The sequence below is a fragment of the Eriocheir sinensis genome, chromosome 30 (genome assembly GCF_024679095.1).
Source record: "Eriocheir sinensis breed Jianghai 21 chromosome 30, ASM2467909v1, whole genome shotgun sequence".
Classification (NCBI taxonomy): Eukaryota; Metazoa; Arthropoda; class Malacostraca; order Decapoda; family Varunidae; genus Eriocheir; species Eriocheir sinensis.
The window spans coordinates 13,062,227-13,082,005 of NC_066538.1; the positions used below are offsets into that span (position 1 = coordinate 13,062,227).

A 19,779-nucleotide genomic window follows, 5' to 3' on the forward strand; every position below is an offset into this window, starting at 1 on the left:
TCTTCCTATCTTGCTTTCTCCTCTTTCTTCTCCTCTTCCCATTCTCACTTCCACGCCTTCTCCTCTTCTGTATTCTTCTCTTCTTCCCGCTCCTCCCGTTCTTTTCCTTTTTTTCTTCCCAGTTTCTCACATCATGTCTTCTTAACTATTTTAACGATAAATATAGATGAATCTCGTTATTGTGGACCAGAAGACAGATTTGGGGTCGGAGGTCGGTAAATATAAGAGGCTGACTACAACAATCTGGCAACGTTGGTGCCTCAAAGTATAAGCCTGGCGGTATGTATATAGTTATCCACTGAGGGGAGAGAGAGGGAGGGTAGTGGAAGAAATGGAGGAAGGAAAATATGTAAAAAAGCAAAAATGAGAGATTATCTATTAATTATCTATTTTAACTTTCTTCCTCCTCGTCCTCGTCCTTGTCCTCGTCCTCGTCTTCGTCCTCGTCCTCGTCCTCGTCCTCGTCTTCGTCTTCGTCCTCGTCCTCGTCCTCGTCCTCGTCTCCGTCCTCGTCCTCGTCCTCGTCCTCGCGGCAGAGATCTTCGTGGACTACGTGCGGCCCATCGTCTCCGCCGCCTTCTACTTCCTGGGCATCCGTGAGCCGCTGCAGGTGCTCACGTGGTACCACTACTGCCTCACCTACGACCACACGGAGGCGCAGATCACCGCCTACCTGGACGGGAACCTGCAGGGCGTCATCTCCAGGAACACGACCAGGTGGGGGGGGGGGGCTATGTGTGTGTGTGTGTGTGTGTGTGTGTGTGTGTGTGCTCGCGTAGATGAGAGAGAGAGAGAGAGAGAGAGAGAGAGAGAGAGATTACAATAAAATAAGTTAAAATACATCTAATACAATTGACATCCCTCAAAAGAAACAATAAAAGTACAAAAAAGGGTCACTTAAAATGTAGTTAAAAAATGGCTGCTAAAAAAAAAATTGCTAAGTTCAGTGCGTGTTGGATGACGTGTTGATGGTGTTTACAAGGGTGGGAATGGGGTTGCGTGTGTGTCTGTCCGTCCCTTCTCTAGTGTGTGTGGGAATGTTGCGATGTCTGTACCACGGGTCATATTACAAGACAAATCGCCGCCCAAGAACACATATTTGACAAGGCTTTCGTAGGAGTTGTGGGCATTTCCAGGGGTAGTTTTATGACCCTGGTGGTAGTGTGAGTCTTCTTCTGTAGCATGAACCTGAAGAAACACTCATTAGAACCCGACTGACCCCCTCTTTGACCTTTAGAAATAGCTGATGTGAGAAGCGAGACTGTCTTTTAATACCAACCCACACATGGTCGGTGTTATAAGACATTTCATCGCCCAAGAACACTCATTTGACAAGGCTTTCGTAGGAGTTGGTAGTGTGACCCTTCCTCTGTAGCATGAATCTGTAGAAACACTCATTACAACCCGACTGACCCCCTCTTTGACCTTTAGAAATAGCTGATGTGAGGAGCGAGACTGTCTTTTAATACCAACCTACACATATGGTATTATAAGACACTTTCGTTTCTCACATCAACTATTTCTAAAGGTCAAAGAGGGGATCAGTCGGGTTCTAATGAGTGGTTCTTTAGGTTCATGATACAGAGGAAGGTTCAAACTACCACCAGGGTCATAAAACTACTTCTGAAAATGACCAAAAACTTTTACGAAAGCCTAGTCAATATGTGAACTTGGGCGACGAAATGTTTAGTAATGCGGCCCACAAGTGTGTGTGTGTGTGTCATGGGGCGGGGAGCAGGGGATGGCAGGAGTTTGCGGTGGCACGGACGTGTTGGGTGAGGAGGCGTGTTCTAAATTTTCCGAGTGTCTTGTGTTAGTGGCCACAGAGTGTTGAGAGGCTTAGGGTGTCAAGTGCCTCCCGCTAGCACGTGAAGGAGGTGCCAAGAATGTTGCTGCAGGCTCTCATCTGAGCTCTCTCAAGCTGTTCCATCAGAGTGACTATGAAAGAGGAAGCCCAGGCAGGGATGCGCAGGTGAGCTTGGGAACGATGGAGATCCTGTGAGCATGTATAGTGTCACGAGAAGAGCTACCTAGCGGCCTAAAGCGCCTGAGAAGGTAGAGGCAGTATGGCGAACGGTGAGGTGCTAAACTGTGTTATGTGACTGATTGATGTTTGTTTGTTTCACGTGTTGAATTTTTGTTTGGTGATGTTTCTGGCTTTTTTTTTTTTTACAGCGAAGGAAACAGTTCAAGGGCATAAGGAAAAAAAACAATAATGAAAAAAAAAAGCCCGCTACTTACTGCTTCAGGGCTGCTTTCACTTCCCTAATTATTTTGTTCTGGGTAATCTGTATTGCTCTGTGTCATCGTATTTAAAGACACTGCTCCTCTCTTGCCTTAGCCTTTTAATGTGTGAAGTGATCGGAGTCGCATCAGTGGGACTTGCACAAACGTGTACAGGGAGCGGTGTGAGGCGTCCACGCGTGTCTTGAATGTTGGTCCACTTGTCTTCCACCTCCTCGGCCTGCGGCACCTCGGTCTTAGTGTGATGAGTAATCCGTTGGCCTAAGTTCCAAGTCCAGGATTTTGTGATGGGTTGATGGTGATGGAGTGATGGGTCTTGATGACGGCTTTCTCTAGGGGAACGATGAGGGGGAGGGCAAGTCACGGCACTGGCAGGAGAGGAGCTGCGTACGAGGGCAAGTAGAGGTTCATGGGGAAGGTAGGAGGTTGTGAGGTCAGTCAGAATTGCGTCGACTCCTTTAGAGATGTGTTGAGGGGCTTACTGCTTGTGTGAGGTGCAGTCTGAAGCTCGGAATTTTGCTCTGCCCTCATCAGGAGTGTAGAAATGGTGTTGGAGAAAGAAGCCTTTCCTGGCAGCACTGCGAGGAGGGGAACACAGCCGGCAACATAATGGAGGTAGCCTGGCGGGAGCTTTGAGCGACATAACCGTTACTCACTGCTACCTCTCCCCTCAAGGGATGTCGACGGATATTTCGGAGGGGCAGAGTGTATTGTAACAAAGCCCTGTATTTGCTCCACCACGCCTGTCGCTGCGGAGATGATGGGTCAGCAAGAAGTCAGAAATATTGGTGACTTCACGATTGAGCAGGCAGGCCTCGGTGATGGCAGTGGGTGATCTGACAGGGACGGGGCTTCCTCCACCTGGTTGGAAAAGGAGACATGAGGCAGCAGCAGGGTGGACAGGTTGTACATGTCACGGCCTAAGCACTTCGAGGTGTTCGTAGGGTAGAGCTGCAGAAGGCGACTTTTTTAAGGTTTGTGTGTGTGTGTGTGTGTGTGTGTGTGTGTGTGTGTGTGTGTGTGTGTGTGTGTGTGTGTGTGTGTGTGTGTGTGTGTGTGTGTGTGTGTGTGTGTGTGTGTGTGTGTGTGTGTGTGTGTGTGTGTGTGTCGTGGAGCAATGCCTGGGGAAGCCTGTCAACTGGTCAGGGTGAATCAGGTGTATCGCTGCAGGTGGTTTGGCGAGGCCACGCTGGTGCTGGGCCAGTACAGCCTCGAGTACTTGAGCAGCTACGACTTCAGACGCAGCTTCAGCGGGCAGCTGGCGCACACGGGGGTGTGGGGTCGCACCCTCACGGCGAACGAGGTGGCGAGGATGGCGGCGTGCGGCCCCCTCGCTCCCGGCGCCGTCATCAGGATGGACCAGGAGTGGACCCTCAGCAATGCCTCCTTCATCGAGGTGCCGGAGAACGAAGTCTGCGAGAAGAAGACCAAGTCCAGCTACATCAAGTTCATGGCAATGCCCTACGAGGCGGCGCGTGGGGCCTGTGCGGGCATCGGCGGTAACCTGCCGGTGCCTGACAGCCTCGAGCACGCCCACGAGATCATCGAAGCCATGCTGCGTCCACCCGAGGTCAAAATCATGTGGGTGGGCGCCACGGACAATGCCGAAGAGGGCGTGTACGTGAAGGCCCACAACGGCGAGGTGATGAAGTGGTTCAAGTGGGGCAGCAATGACCCCAACGGCCTCAAGTGGCAGAACTGCCTCGTGATGGAGCCAGACTTCCTGCACGACTACCCGTGCCACGTGAACCGCGAGGCGCTGTGCTTCCTGGAGGCGCAGTACGAGTGGACGCTGAAGGGGCCGTGCGAGGAGGACACCGCCAACTACAAGTACAGCCTGACGCACCCGGAGAAGGGCAAGCTGGTGTTCCGCGGCTACTACCAGTACGAGATCGCGGAGGAGGCGGATGAGTGGGTGTGGCGGAACGTGATCACGGACACGGTAATGGCCAGGCTGCCCCCCCAGGAGGGGCGGTGGCCCATGGGGCGCAACAATTGGACCATGGAGAGCGAGGTGTGCGAGAGGAAGGGCGTGCAGGTGCTGCAACTCAGCTCCTGCAACAACGAGCAGTACACGTGCAGGGACGGCTCCTGCATCCCGCGGCTACAGCGGTGTGACCGCCGCCCGGACTGCCACGACGAGAGCGACGAGCAGGAGTGCCAGCTGGTGCGGCGCCCCCTCGGCTACCACCACTCCCTGCCGCCGCCCAGCAAGGATTCAGGTCAGTGGGGGAGACTTTCGTGTAATTTTCCCTCTGGTCGTGCCTCCAGCAGCTTGAAGCCTCTGTCTGTTGCTGCTGCGGCGGGACAGAGTTATGAAGATAGATGAAAGCTACGAGTTACAATTGGTTCCTTGCCAGAAGCTTAATGGAGAAACTTAGTGGCCTGTGATTAGAGTACAGCCTCGACTTTGCAGCAGTAGCCGGCGGTCATTTAGCGTCAGACGTGAACAACAACAAAGCTGTGTTGAGGCGAGTGTTTGCGGAAAGGGCTTCGGGCCGTAAGACCTTAATGCTCTTACTGTTCATTACCCGCGGCGCGTCGGGTTATAGCCGGCTGCCCACGCGCGCCACTCACACGGAATTTGAGTTTTTTACAATATTGTGATAAAAGTTCATAACATGTAACACAATTTGCTCGCGACTGATTTTCTAGTGAATCTGTCTAATAAATTCTGCGATTATGTCTAAATATTTCTTAACTTTACACAAAAATCTTTTTTTTTTTGTTTGTTTATCATTTCTGTTCTCTTTGTTGTAATGACGTTAACGGAATTTTTACTTAGCATTTGTCATCACTGTGTTATTTCTGTTGTGTTTTATGACTGCGATGAAGTTCTTCCTTGCTTTATTAATTTCACCGCCAGTTAATTTCTCGCACACCAAAGCAATGGCTGGGCGGGAACGCGTCTCTTCCAGTTATTTCTCGGCCATTAACTCTTTCAATAGAGGGTATTACGAGTATTGTAAACCGCCGCAGAACAGTATATTAGGTAATTATTATTTTATATGGCGTGTGCAGTCCCTTAATGGCGCGGTGATTGTTATAATGACAACATTAACAATGCGGATTTAATTGACGTGAACACTCTCGTCAACCTCTTTATCACTCTACCGAATATCCTCACGCACACTCTTTACCTTTCTTTATTTCCTTCTCTTTGGCTTTCTCCATCTTGATGCATACTGACGCTTTCTCTCTTTCCTTCTCTTTCTTTCCATTGTTTTCTCTCTTTACCTTTCTCTATCTCGATTCATGCGTCCTTCCTTCTTCTTTCTCCTTTCTTTTCTTTTCCTCACTTTGCCATTTTTTATCTCGATACATACTGGCTCTTTTTTTCTTTCCTTTATTTCCTTCCCTTTCTTTACCTCTCTTCACTTCCTCGATCTAGATACAAATTGATGCTTCCTTCCTTCTTTTTTTTTTCTCTACCTCTCTTTATCTTCCTCTATCTCGATACACACTGGCGCTTTTTTTCCCTTTTTTTCCTTCCCTTTCTTTAACTCTCTTCCCCTTCCTCGATCCTGATACAAATTGACGCTTACTCCCTTCTTTTTTTCTTTCTCTCTTTATCTTCCTCTATCTCGATACATACTGGCGTTTTTTTTTTTTTTTCCTTTTTTCCTTCCCTTTCTTTACCTTCCTCGATCTTGATACAAGTTAACGTTTCTCTCTCTCTCTCTCTCTCTCTCTCTCTCTCTCTCTCTCTCTCTCTCTCCTCTCTCTCTCTCTCTCTCTCTCTCTCTCTCTCTCTCTCTCTCTCTCTCTCTCTCTCTCTCTCTCTCTCTCTCTCTCTCTCTCTCTCTCTCTCTCTCTCTCTCTCTCTCTCTCTCTCTCTCTCTCTCTCTCTCTCTCTCTCTCTCTCTCTCTCTCTCTCTCTCTCTCTCTCTCTCTCCCAGCCTTATCTTTTTCTCATCACCTTCCTCAGTCTTAATCTATTCCCCATGCCTTAACTTTCCTCACTCTTTCTGCCTCATCTCCCTCTCTCGTATGCCCCCAACTTTATATTGCCTTCCTAAGTCTAAATCTCTCCCTATGCCTTAACTTGACTTACTCTCTCTGCCTCATCTTTCTCATCAACACACTCAGTCACTCACTCTCATCTTCTCTCTCACTCCCTCACACTCTTTCCTCCTTTCCCTCCGCTCTCCTAAACTTCCTTTCATCTTGTTTCATTCTTCTCTTCTTCTCCTTCCTATGGCAATCTGTTATACATGCTTTAAACTTCACTCACTCTCCCTGACTCATTTTTCTCTCAACAACAGTCAGTCACTCTCATCTCACTCGATCCCTTACACTACTTCCTCCTCTTGCTCCTCTCTCCTAGACTTCCTTTCATCTTGCTTCATTCTTCTCTCCTTCTCCTTCCTATTGCAATCTATTCCACATGCTTTAAAATTCACTTACACTCCCTGACTCATATATCTCTCAACAACAGTCAGTCACTCTCATCTCCCTCAATCCCTTACACTCCTTCCTCCTCTCTCCCCTCTCCCTTTCATCTGTTCTCCAAGCTTCCCACATCATCCATTCTCTCCCCTCCACTTAATCAGCTCATCCCTACAGTCACCTTCTCTCGTCTCCTCTCTTCGTTTCTCTCATTCCCTCTCCTCTCCTCTCCCAGACTCTCCCTTGCTCGTGAGCCTCAAGATGAAGCTGGTCAGTCTTTCCCTCAGTGACAAGGACGCCTACCTGGAGGTCACCTATCACCTCAACATGACCTGGAGTGATCTCAGGCTACGCTTTTACAACCTGAAGGCGGCGTCCAGACTCAATCAGGTGACGATGACGAGAAAAAAGCACGTGAAAAATTCTTAAAAGGTCTTGTTACTCTACTACTACTCCTGCTACTACTGCTACTACTGCTACTACTACTACTACTACTACTACTACTACTACGACTTCTACTACTTGCCCTCCTTTATATCTCCCGTTTGTTGTTCTTTTCTCCTCTTCTCTCGTGTTGTGTTTGTGTTTCAGTGACGTTCATTGACTTGCTCTTCCGTCTCATCAGCTAAATGTCACGTTCCTTTAAAAGCCTCGCGCGAACAAATGTAGACGAGTTGAGCATCGTCTTTACTGTATACGTAATGGACACACACACACACACACACACACACACACACACACACGCTATTCACAGGCCTCGTCACGTGCCATGGCCTCTTCCCCTTCCCCTTCCCATCTCCATACACACACTACACCCCTCCCCCTCCCCCTTAAACACACAGCTCTCCCCCTTCCTCCCTTTCCCTTCCCCTTCACTCCACACATACAGCACTGCCCCTTCTCCATCCCTCCCCCTTCAAAACAGACACCCCTCACCCATTCCCCATCCACACAAACAAGCTCTCTCAGCCCCTCCTTCCCATCCCAGCACGGTAGACAAATCTTCCTCCCCGTGTCTCCTCCCCTCACATATCTTCCCTTTTTCTCATTTCTCACCCCATTCCACCACATGTAACCTGTCCCCCACCATTTTAGTAGTTTCTCTTCCACCTCCTTCCCCCTGCCATTACTTCTCTCTCTCTCTCTCTATATCTCTCTCTCTCTCTCACTCACATATCTCTCTCTCTCTCTCTCTCTCTCTCTCTCTCTCTCTCTCTCTCTCTCTCTCTCTCTCTCTCTCTCTCTCTCTCTCTCTCTCTCTCTCTCTCTCTCTCTCTCTCTCTCTCTCTCTCTCTCTCTCTCTCTCTCTCTCTCTCTCTCTCTCTCTCTCTCTCTCTCTCTCTCTCTCTCTCTCTCTCTCTCTCTCTCTCTCTCTCTCTCTCTCTCTCTCTCTCTCTCTCTCTCTCTCTCTCTCTCTCTCTCTCTCTCTCTCTCTCTCTCTCTCTCTCTCTCTCTCTCTCTCTCTCTCTCTCTCTCTCTCTCTCTCTCTCTCTCTCTCTCTCTCTCTCTCTCTCTCTCTCTCTCTCTCTCTCTCTCTCTCTCTCTCTCTCTCTCTCTCTCTCTCTCTCTCATTTCCTTTTTAACACCTCCCCCTCCCCCCCTTACCCTTCCCTCGGTAAAATTGACCTTCCCCTCTCAACCCCAACCACCATAACTCATCCCCTTTCTCGCCTTTTTACATCAACCCAACATGAGCAACCAAGCCCTCCAAGCCCTGACGCATATTTCTAGTGTTCTGAATAGGTGAAGGTAAAGTCGAGGAGATGCAGTGTAGCTATGCGTGACACTGGTCCTCATCTTCGTCCAATTGCTTCTTGTTCTTGTTCTTAAGCTCAGTGCTCTATAAGTATGACCCAATCAGGTGCCGCGCTGAAGCATGACGTCACACTCCGATTCGACCAGTAACAAGCAGGCGAAGTAATAACGTCCCTGAATAATAACTGAACCGCCTCCACAAAGAAAAAAAAAGAATGCTCGGCGCTCCGTAAGTATGAGCCAATCAGGTGCCGCGCTGAAGCATGACGTCACACTCCGATTCGACCAGTAACAAGCAGGCGAAGTAATAACGTCCCTGAATAATAACTGAACCGCCTCCACAAAGAAAACAAAAGACCTTCGGCGCTCCGTAAGTATGAGCCAATCAGATGCCGCGCTGAAGCATGACGTCACACTCCGATTCGACCAGTAACAAGCAGGCGAAGTAATAACGTCCCTGAATAATAACTGAACCGCCTCCACAAAGAAAACAAAAGACATGCGCAGAATAAGAAAGTAATTGGGATATAACTGGTTTAGGAGAACACTGCCTCGCCAAAGTTAAAGCTAAAGATGGAGTAACTTAAGACGGACCCGGTTTAGTGACCCCGGAACACTTGATCCACGCACAGTAGCCAAGCCATCATATCAGACCTGCCACTTAATCCACTCTCCACCCTCTATGTCACAGCACCCAGGCCATCATATCAGGGCTTCCACTTAATCCACTCTCCACCCTCCATGTCACAGCACCCAGGCCATCATATCAGAGCTGCCACTTAATCCACTTTCCACCCTCCATGTCACAGTAGCCAAGCCATCATAACAGACCTGCCACTTAATCCACTTTCCACCCTCCATGTCACAGCACCCAGGCCATCATATCAGAGCTGCCACTTAATCCACTTTCCACCCTCCATGTCACAGCAGCCAGGCCATCATATCAGAGCTGCCACTTAATCCACTTTCCACCCTCCATGTCACAGTAGCCAAGCCATCATATCAGACCTGCCACTTAATCCACTTTCCAACCTCCATGTCACAGTAGCCAAGCCATCATATCAGAGCTGCCACTTAATCCACTTTCCACCCTCCATGTCACAGCAGCCAAGCCATCATAACAGCTGCCACTTAATCCACTTTCCAACCTCCATGTCACAGCAGCCAAGCCATCATATCAGACCTGCCACTTAATCCACTTTCCACCCTCCATGTCACAGCAGCCAAGCCATCATAACAGCTGCCACTTAATCCACTTTCCAACCTCCATGTCACAGCAGCCAAGCCATCATATCAGACCTGCCACTTAATCCACTTTCCACCCTCCATGTCACAGCAGCCAAGCCATCATAACAGACCTGCCACTTAATCCACTTTCCACCCTCCATGTCACAGCAGCCAAGCCATCATAACAGACCTGCCACTTAATCCACTTTCCACCCTCCATGTCACAGTAGCCAAGCCATCATATCAGACCTGCCACTTAATCCACTTTCCAACCTCCATGTCACATTTGCCAAGCCATCATATCAGACCTGCCACTTAATCCACTTTCCAACCTCCATGTCACAGTAGCCAAGCCATCATAACAGACCTGCCACTTAATCCACTTTCCAACCTCCATGTCACAGCAGCCAAGCCATCATAACAGACCTGCCACTTAATCCACTTTCCAACCTCCATGTCACAGTAGCCAAGCCATCATATCAGACCTGCCACTTAATCCACTTTCCACCCTCCATGTCACAGCAGCCAAGCCATCATATCAGACCTGCCACTTAATCCACTTTCCACCCTCATCACCTTTATCTCCTCTCCTTTTTTTTCCCCTCGCTTCACTCCACTCCTTAACTTCCCTTGTCTTCCACTCTCCACTTCCTCTATTCTCTCATCCCCCTTATTTTCCACTCCCCCGCTTACTCCCTTCTGCAGATATTTATGAGGCCTAGAAAGCAGTTGAAATATTATTAGCTCCGAAAGTATATGCATCTGTTAGTTTTTTTTTTTTTTTTTTTTTTTTTTTTTGCCTTTTAGCTGCTTTCTTTACTATAAAAAAAAGGGGGAATGGTAACGAGTCTTTAAGCTTGGATATGTCGTTGAGGAAAATGAGGTGTGCCACGTGTTTTTTTTTTCCAGTGCGTGACTTCACTCATAAAACCGGTCCTTTGGTTGGTATTGTCAGATGCTCCCACCCCACACACCAACTATTTCCAAAGGCCAAAAAGGAGGTTAATCGAGTTCTAATGAGTCTTCTTTTAGGTTCACGGTACAGAAGAAGGCTCAGACTACCACCAGGGTCATAAAAGTACCACTGGAAATGCCCTAAACTCCAACGAAAGACTAGTAAAGTACGTGTTCTTGGGCGCAGAAATGTTTAAAAATATGGCACTTTGTCCCGCCCAGGTCCCCGTCTCAGACCAGGGCAGCCTCTGGACGCCCACGCTCACCATGATCAACGTGCGGGGGACGGAGCGGACGCAGGTGGATGACGAGTCAGTCCTCACCGTGCACCGCCGAGGACACCCCCTGAGCGATGACCTCTCCGTGCCTGAGGATGGTAAGCTGACCCTGGCGACCTTAGCGATCTTGTTGAGCTTTGACGTCTTGAGTGGGTTCAGAGCAGTGTTCCTCTAAGGCTCTAAGCAATGGCCGTAATACAGTAGTGAGTCCTCATAGAGTATTTTTATTTTATTAGAAGGCCTTGGTTTGGGTCACAAGTCCATCACTATAGAATACCTAATGTTGATATCAGTCGGGGGGAGGAACAAAGCTCTTAACACTGGCAAGAGGCTTTCATAGGCTCTTGAGAGCAGAGCATCAAGATAAAGAATGTGTCGATGTCAGTAAAGTCTAAAGGACACAGTGGTAGGCTGCTGGGTCATCACTTCTCTCACTTCTCATCTTCTCCATTTTCATCCAATCCTCTTTAAGTCCTTGCCAGTTATTTAAGTATTTCATCTTTATTGGTGATGGTTGATTCTATTGCAGTAACATGCGTGGCAGTAACAGTAGTAGTAGTAGTAGTAAGTAGTAGTAGTAGTAGTAGTAGTAGTAGAGGTAGCAACAGCAGTAACAAAAACAAAAACACTAATCCTTTTCAAATTTTCTCCCCTCCTCCCTTCCCCAATTCCCCCTCCTCCCTTCCCCCTTTCCCCCTCCCCCTTCCCTTCCCCCCTCCCCCCCTTCACCTGTGCGGGCAGCCGACGTGTACCTGGGCATCGAGAACCACCTGAGCGTGGAGCGGAAGTACACCTCCAAGTTCCTGTGCGACCTCAACCTGGAGCTGTACCCCTTCGACACCCAGCGCTGCTACATGGAGATGGAGGCGAGTGAGGGCGGGGAGTGAAGGGAAGACGTGGGCTGTTCGGCTTTGATTAGTCTTTTATTTTATGCTTTTGTTTTATTATTTTTATTGCTTTCATTTATTTATACGTTTTGCATTTTCTTTTCGATTAATTTCTGCTCGTTTTTCTTTTCTTTCTCTAATTTTTCTTTCGCCCTAAATTAATCTGGGAACGGGTAGGCGATGGCGTGGGATGTTATGCGTGTTCTAATTCATTTTCGTCTCGTATTTTTTCTCTCTCCTTTTAACACGACTCGATTACTTCTCCCACATTCTCTTTTTTTAATTCTAGATGGGGATAAGAACAAAGAGCGGAGTGAGTGAGTTGCTTTCCGTTTATTCTTATTCCTCTTCGTTTTTTATTTTCTTTTCTATTTATTTCTGCTCTTTTTAATTTTCTGTCTCTAGTTTATTTATGTTTTATTCTAGGTTAATCTGGGAACGTGTAGGCGATGGCGTGGGATTTTTGCGTGTTCTAAATCATCTTCGTTTCGTATTTTTCTCTCTCCTTTTAACACTATACTCGACTACTTCTTCCACATTCTTTTTTTTAATTCTAGATGGAGACAAGAACGTAGAGAGGAGGGAGCGAGTTGTTTTCCTTTTCCTCTTATTCCTCTTCGTTTTGTATTTTCTTTTCTATTTATTTCTGCTCTTTTTAATTTTCTGTATCTAGTTTATTTATGTTTTATTTTAATCTGGGAACGGGTAGGCGATGGCGTGGGATGTTCTGCGTGTTCGATTTCATCTTCGTTTCGTATTATTTCTCTCTCCTTTTAACACTATACTCGATTACTTCTCCCACATTCTCTTTTTTTTTTAATTCTAGATGGAGACAAGAACGTAGAGAGGAGGGAGCGAGTTGTTTTCCTTTTCCTCTTATTCCTCTTCGTTTTGTATTTTCTTTTCTATTTATTTCTGCTCTTTCTCCTTTTCTGTCTCTAGTTCATTTATATTTTACTCTAGGTTAATGGGAACGTGTAGGCGATGACGTTGGATTTTTGCGTGTTCTAATTCATCTTCGCTTCGTATTATTTCTCTCTCCTTTTAACACTATACTCGATTACTTCTCCCACATTCTTTTTTTTTAGTTCTATAGGGAGATAAATACGAAGAGTAAAGAGAGGGGAGTTGTTTTCCTTTCCTTCTTATTCCTCTTCGTTTTGTATTTTCTTATCAATAAATTTCTGCGCGTTTTCATTTCCTATCTCTAGTTCTTTTATATTTTACTCTAGATTAATCTTGGAACGTGTAGGCGAAGGCGTGGGCTGTTCAGCGTGTTCTCATTCACCTTTGTTTTGTAATATTTCTCTTCCCATAATACAACTCGATTACCTTTTCTTACCCATTTTTTTAACCGAAGATGGAGATAAGTAAGAAGAGGAGGAGGAAGGGAGTTATTTTTTTCTTGTTTTTCTTCGTTTGCTATTTTTTCTTCCTTATCAATACTGCTAATTTTTCCTTTTCTCTCTTTTTTTTTTTTTTACTTAAGATTCAAATGGGCACAGAAAGGGGGAAGGGGTGAGCTGAACTATATCCCTCTACTCCTCTTCGTGTGATATATATATATTTTTTCTTTCATCTCGCTTTCATTTTCTTCCTCTATTTTTGTTTCTGTCATTGTAGCTTGAGGTAAGTAGGGAGATCAGAGGAGTGAGGTTATATATATTTTCTCTTCTGTAATTGTATTTTTATTTTATTTATTTTCCTTTTCCTCCTTTCTGTACATACTTTTTGCTTGTTAAGTGAATGTGGATTGATAGGAGAGGAGATGGGTGTTCTTCTATATGTTCTCTCTTGTATTAATTTTCGTCTTTATTTCTTCCACGTATTTATCTTCCTTTCTGTTTTTCTTACCCATATTACTGTTTGTCTTTTTTTCACCTCTATATTTATCTTTTCTTTTCCCTTATCATGTCATCTGAATCCTCCTTCCATTTTCCTGTGTTTTTCTTTCTCGTATTACTGTTTGTCTTTGTTTCTTCCATTTACTTATCATTAGTCCTCTTTTTACGCCCTTCAGGTCCTCCTTTTGATATTCTACTGTTTTGTTTAATATTTCCTGTTTCCTCTTGATGCAATACCTGTCTCGTGTTCGATATGAAATCTGTCTCTTCATACTTTACTTTCTCCTTGATTTTTTTCTTTTTCCTTTCCTCCGCGTTTTATTTTTTCCTCCTCTTTTTCCGTGCTACAATGTCTCTCCTTAGTGCTATTTTTTACCTTATTAACTCCTTTCGCTCTTACTCTCTGTTGGGCTGTCTTTTTTTGTCCTCTCTCTCTCTCTCTCTCTCTCTCTCTCTCTCTCTCTCTCTCTCTCTCTCTCTCTCTCTCTCTCTCTCTCTCTCTCTCTCTCTCTCTCTCTCTCTCTCTCTCTCTCTCTCTCTGTACCACACACAATCTACCTTTTTTTTTAACCTTCCTCAGAGATAGACATTTTTTTTTACCTTCCTCAGAGTAACTTTTTTACCGTACTAAGACGACCACGTGCCATCCTTTGGGACTTTTTATCCTCCTCTGGCAACACGACAACACACTCACGCACTCCCCCCTCATCCCCCCTCCCACACTATGAGGCCGCCCCCACAACGCCACCCACGCAAACACTTATTCGCAGACAATTCGCGGCGCCTCAGAAATCGACATCTCCAGCTTTAATTGTTTACTTTGCGTGGACCTTTTCTGTAGTACCGCATTACGTATTCATTATTTGTGTCTTGGTTGTGGGTTGAAGCTCCATTGCCCTAGATTAAAATATTGAAGTTGTACATATTTTTTTCTCATTATCTTGCTTTATAAAGGAACGTACTACACTTTCCTTTTTACTCGTGCTATGTTCTCCCCCAGGCCTAGGCTTTTTATTCTTGTCTGTGGTGTTCTTTACATTAATTTGACATTCAGTACAATATGATATTCTTTACGTCTAGCACTCTTTACAGTAACATACTCCACAATTTACTTTTTTTTGCAGTTTTCATGTATAACTTTTATCTTCATTTCGTAAAGCATGCATATATATTTCTACAGCAAAGGAAGCCGCTCAAGGGCAACACAAAAAATGTATGAAAAAAAGGCCCGCTAATCGCTGCTCCTATAAAAGAAATAAGTAAAGACTGGCCAATACAAGGGTGTGGCTATAAACACTCACTTCCATTTCTTTTATTTTACAACATTTTAAACATCGTTAAAAGTTGATATTAACGCATATGAAATTAATTGCTAAAGTTTAATTACTCATAAACAAGGCTCCTAAACTTTACAAAACGTCTTCTCTAGTTATCGCAGCTTCTGAAGTCATTTACATGAGCTAATTAGCAAACATGAGGGTGTTTTCGCTTCTTGACGCCTGTCCCTCCCTCACAGGTGCTGTCCGCCGCCACTGACTTCGTGGTGCTCGCCGAGAATGTGTCGGAGGTGACGTACGTGGGCGCGGAGCTGCTCATCGAGTATACGGTACGTGGAGGCACTGCGAACACCTTCTTGCTCTCCCGTGACCCTTACAAGCACAAAGGGACGAGAGAGCACAAAGGGACGAGAGGGCACAAAGGGACGAGAGGGCACAAAGGGGCGAGAGGGCACAAAGGGGCGAGAGGGCACAAAGGGACGAGAGGGCACAAAGGGACGAGAGGGCACAAAGGGGCGAGAGGGCACAAAGGGGCGAGAGGGCACAAAGGGGCGAGAGGGCACAAAGGGGCGAGAGGGCACAAAGGGACGAGAGGGCACAAAGGGGCGAGAGGGCACAAAGGGGCGAGAGGGCACAAAAGGGGCGAGAGGGCACAAAGGGGCGAGAGGGCACAAAGGGACGAGAGGGCACAAAGGGGCGAGAGGGCACAAAGGAGCGAGAGGGCACAAAGGGACGAGAGGGCACAGAGGGACGAGAGGGCACAAAGAGACGAGAGGGCACAAAGGGGCGAGAGGGCACAGAGGGACGAGAGGGCACAAAGAGACGAGAGGGCACAAAGGGGCGAGAGGGCACAAAGAGACGAGAGGGCACAAAGGGACGAGAGGGCACAAAGGGACGAGAGGGCACAAAGGGGCGAGAGGGCACAGAGGGACGAGAGGGCACAAAGAGACGAGAGGGCACAAAGGGACGAGAGGGCACAAAGGGACGAGAGGGCACAAAGGGACGAGAGGGCACAAAGGGACGAGAGGGCACAAAGAGCCGAGAGGTCACAAAGGGACTAGAGGGCACAAAGGGACGAGAGGGCACAAAGAGACGAGAGGGCACAAAGAGACGAGAGGGCACAAAGGGACGAGAGGGCACAAAGGGGCGAGAGGGCACAAAGGGACGAGAGGGCACAAAGGGGCGAGAGGGCACAAAGGGACGAGAGGGCACAAAGGGACGAGAGGGCACAAAGGGACGAGAGGGCACAAAGGGACGAGAGGGCACAAAGAGACGAGAGGGCACAAAGGGACGAGAGGGCACAAAGGGACGAGAGGGCACAAAGGGACGAGAGGGCACAAAGGGACGAGAGGGCACAAAGGGGCGAGAGGGCACAAAGGGACGAGAGAGTAATTTTTGTAGGATATCACACAAAAAACAGATCAAAAGACGTCCATCCCCCTGGTTATGTTTTCTCGTTGTTAAGAAAGTAGGCTGGTACCTGTGGAAAACTGGGTCATGTATGCAGTTGCGGTGAAAAAAAATATCCTGTTTAACAAAGAAGCACAAAGAGCAAGGAAACGGAGATGAGGTTTGAGGCAATGAGGCAGCAAGTGTCTGTGCAAAAATTAATCTTGCTTCTGGTCACTCTATCGCTGCCAATGTGTTTGCAGGTCAGAACATGTTACACTGCACTAAGTTTGGCAAATGGTCATTAAGTTTATTTTAAGGGTACCCAATGTTGGTTTGCGCGTCACTCTCACCTTTCCCCTCTCGGTGTGTGATAGCACTGCGTATAGAATGTAGTCATGGGGAGGCGGTGGCTGAATCGACAGAGTAACACCACCGCGTTCAGGAGGACGCGAGTTCAATCCCCGCCCGGTGCCACCAAGCTGGGATTTTTCAGCCGCCGCCGAGTGGCTTAAAACTACCCACATGCTGTCCAGAAGACCACCTATCAACCCGGACTCTAGATTCTAGGATTAAAGATGAGCTCCTGGAGGGCAGCATGAGCCAATGCAAGATGGCGCCACTATAAACACTCGCCTGCGCCAGAACGGGCTGGGCCAACCATCAGGACCCACCGGGAAGAAGCCTTGGGCCGACCATCAGGCCCCACCGGGAAAAAGCCTACCGGCGCTATAGGCCGCGACGTAAAAAAAAAAAAAAAAAAAAAAAATATTAGAGGTGGCGCCTGGGATCCTTACATTGAAGGTCGCCGGGTTAGACTACGAATTAGCTATAGTCTTCCAAATATGTCGAGGCCGGTCTGGTGTAGGCTCCCGCGGGTCCTTTCCTCCCCTCTGCTCTGCCACACAGTCCCAACACCTATCTCTTCCTCTCATATGTAAGCTGTAGGTAACATATGCGAGGAAAAAATAGGTGTTGGGACTGTGTGGCAGAGCAGAGGGGAGAAAAGGACCCGCGGAAGCCAACGCCAAAACGGACTCGACAATTTGGTTTCACTATAGGTTAAATTTATTGGACTGAACTGTTTCCCATTAGACTGAGCAAGAGTAAGTGGGGTTAAACAAGGTACGTTTTCCTAAGCTAGATTAAATTACGTACCGTTAGGCCAGGTGACGTGACGCTGGCGTGTCTCCCCGGCAGGTGGTTCAGGTAAGCTTGGCGATGGACAACAACAAGACGATGGCGTCGGGGGAGGTGGAAGTGTTGCTGCAGCGGCGCGTCGGCTACCCCATCATCTCCATCTACGTGCCCACCGTCATCCTGCTCATCCTGGCCTACCTCTCCCTCATCTTCCGCAGGGACAACTTCGAGGCGCGGGTCATGTCCTCGCTCACCGTCCTCCTCGTGCTCGCCGCCCTCTTCACCCAGGCAAGGCTTCCTCTTCTTCCTTTTCCTTTCTCTCTCTCCATTCCTTCTCTTCCTCACCTCCCCCTTCTGCTTCTCCTCCTCCTGCTCCTACTTCGCCATGCTCTTCGTGCTTGCAATCTTTTTCGCTCAGCCCAGTCCTCATTCTTTATGTCCTCTTCGTCTTTTACTCCTCCTCCTTTGCATCCTCCTCTGCCTCCTCTTCGCCGCCATCAGACACTCACACGCCATCAGTCCAGCATTAACTCGAGTCCTCTTCTTCCTCCTCTTTCCCTCTACTTCTCCGCCTTCTCTGCTTCTTCAGCCGGGAATTAACTTTCCTTTTTATCCCCGACAGACCTCCACATCGCTACCCAAGACGTCGTACTTCAAGATGGTGGACGTGTGGCTCCTCTTCAGCATCTCTCTTATCTTCTTCGTCATCGTCTTCCACATCATCATCGACATGGCGGCGGATGGAAAGTTTACGGGCGAGGCGTCGGAGCAAGTCACGCCCTTCAAGGTGTATCCACTCGGGGAGAATGTAAAGACCATCTCCCCGCCCACTGGATCACCGCACCGCCCACACCCCGGCCGCCTGCTCACCCACCTCATGTCCGCCGGAGGAACCACGCCGGATGAGCGAAAGCATCGCCTCTCAGATAAACTATTCCGCCAGGCGCTCATTTTCATCCCCGGCTACTTCATACTCTTCAATGTTATCTACTGGCTCTACATCTTCGTCTGACTGCCCTCCTCCTCCTCCGCCTCCTCCTCTTCTTCTTCCTCCATTCCTCTGTTTCTTTCAAGTCTTTATTTCTACTTTTCTTTCCCTCCATTCTTCTGCACCTCCCCAGCCCTTGCGTCTACTGCTCTTCCTTTTCCTCATCTTCCTCGTTCTTCTCCTCCTTCTCCTTCTCTTCTTCCTCATATTCCCCTGTACCTCTCCAGTCTTTACGTCTACTCTTCTTTCCCTCCCGTCTCCTTTACTTCCTCGATCCTTACGTCTCCTCCTCCTCCTCCTCCTCCTCTTCCTCCTCATCCTCCTCCTTCTCCTTCCCTTCTTCCTCATATCCCCTGTTCCTCTCCAGTCTTTACGCCTACTCTTCTTTCTCTCCCGTCTCCTTTACCTCCTCGATCCTTACGTCTCCTCCTCCTCCTCCTCCTCCTCCTCCTCCTCCTTCATTTGCATTTCTCTGTAATCCGTATTCTTTTTTATCTCCCTCTTCTTCATTTCTTCATCTCTTCCCTACCTCCCTCTTTTCATCTCTCTATTCAAGCTGTACCTCTCCCTTCTCTGTCATTCTTGCTTCCTACTCCCTTTTCTCCTTCCTCTCTTCCCTACCTCTCTCTCTACCTCTCGCCCTATTCTTCATGCTTTATTCTTCTCCATTTTTCTTCTCAGTCTAGTTTCGCATTTCGTTACCAATTTCAAGGTTTCCAGTGATCATCTTTTTTTTTAACCCATAAGAACAGAAATCCCCCTTCTGGTTTTCTTTTTTTTTTCATTCTCATTTCTCTTCTTCGTGTCTTTCCTTCCTTGCTATGCCTCTCTTATTTTTCTCTTCATTTTAACTTTAAAAAATAGCATTCCTTTTCTGTCTCCCATTCACTGTTTTTTTTTCTCTCATCTTTATTTCTTCCTCTTTTTTTCTTCCGCTCTTATTTCTTCTTTCCTTAGGTTTGTCTCAGCATCCTTATCATGTCTCCTTTATTTCTCCTTATTTCTAATCCTTACACTTAACGCTCATATCCCTATTTCCTATTCCGTTTTCTTTCTTTCTCTCTCTATTTTTCATGCCTTTCCTCTCTCTCTCTCTCTCTCTCTCTCTCTCTCTCTCTCTCTCTCTCTCTCTCTCTCTCTCTCTCTCTCTCTCTCTCTCTCTCTCTCTCTCTCTCTCTCTCTCTCTCTCTCTCTCTTTAGTTTCGTCTCTCAGCACCTTTGTTATGGCTCCCTTTCTCCCCTCTTTCTACTCTTATTCTTTTCTCTTTTTTTTTCATATTTCAGTTTGTCTTTCGTTTTGTTCCCTATATTTCACGTTCTTTTCTTCCTTTTTTATCTAGCTTTGTTTTAGCACCCTTGCCATGCCTTCATTTCTTCCCTCTTTCTAAATCCTAACACAGCACTCGT

General features: G+C 47.4%; 1 protein-coding gene across 1 annotated transcript in view; it reads left to right on the forward strand.

The window, feature by feature from the left end:
* LOC127005572 (uncharacterized) overlaps nt 1-18,513 on the forward strand; it is a 21,148-nt gene extending 2,635 nt beyond the window's left edge. Inside the window, exons 2-9 of the mRNA XM_050874509.1 lie at nt 537-717; nt 3,415-4,466; nt 6,869-7,023; nt 10,792-10,945; nt 11,589-11,713; nt 15,095-15,184; nt 17,445-17,672; nt 18,007-18,513. Of these exons, the coding sequence (XP_050730466.1) occupies nt 537-717; nt 3,415-4,466; nt 6,869-7,023; nt 10,792-10,945; nt 11,589-11,713; nt 15,095-15,184; nt 17,445-17,672; nt 18,007-18,396 (2,375 nt within the window). The 3' untranslated portion in view covers nt 18,397-18,513. The remainder of the gene's footprint in view (nt 1-536; nt 718-3,414; nt 4,467-6,868; nt 7,024-10,791; nt 10,946-11,588; nt 11,714-15,094; nt 15,185-17,444; nt 17,673-18,006) is intronic.
* The last annotated feature ends 1,266 nt before the right edge of the window (nt 18,514-19,779 follow it).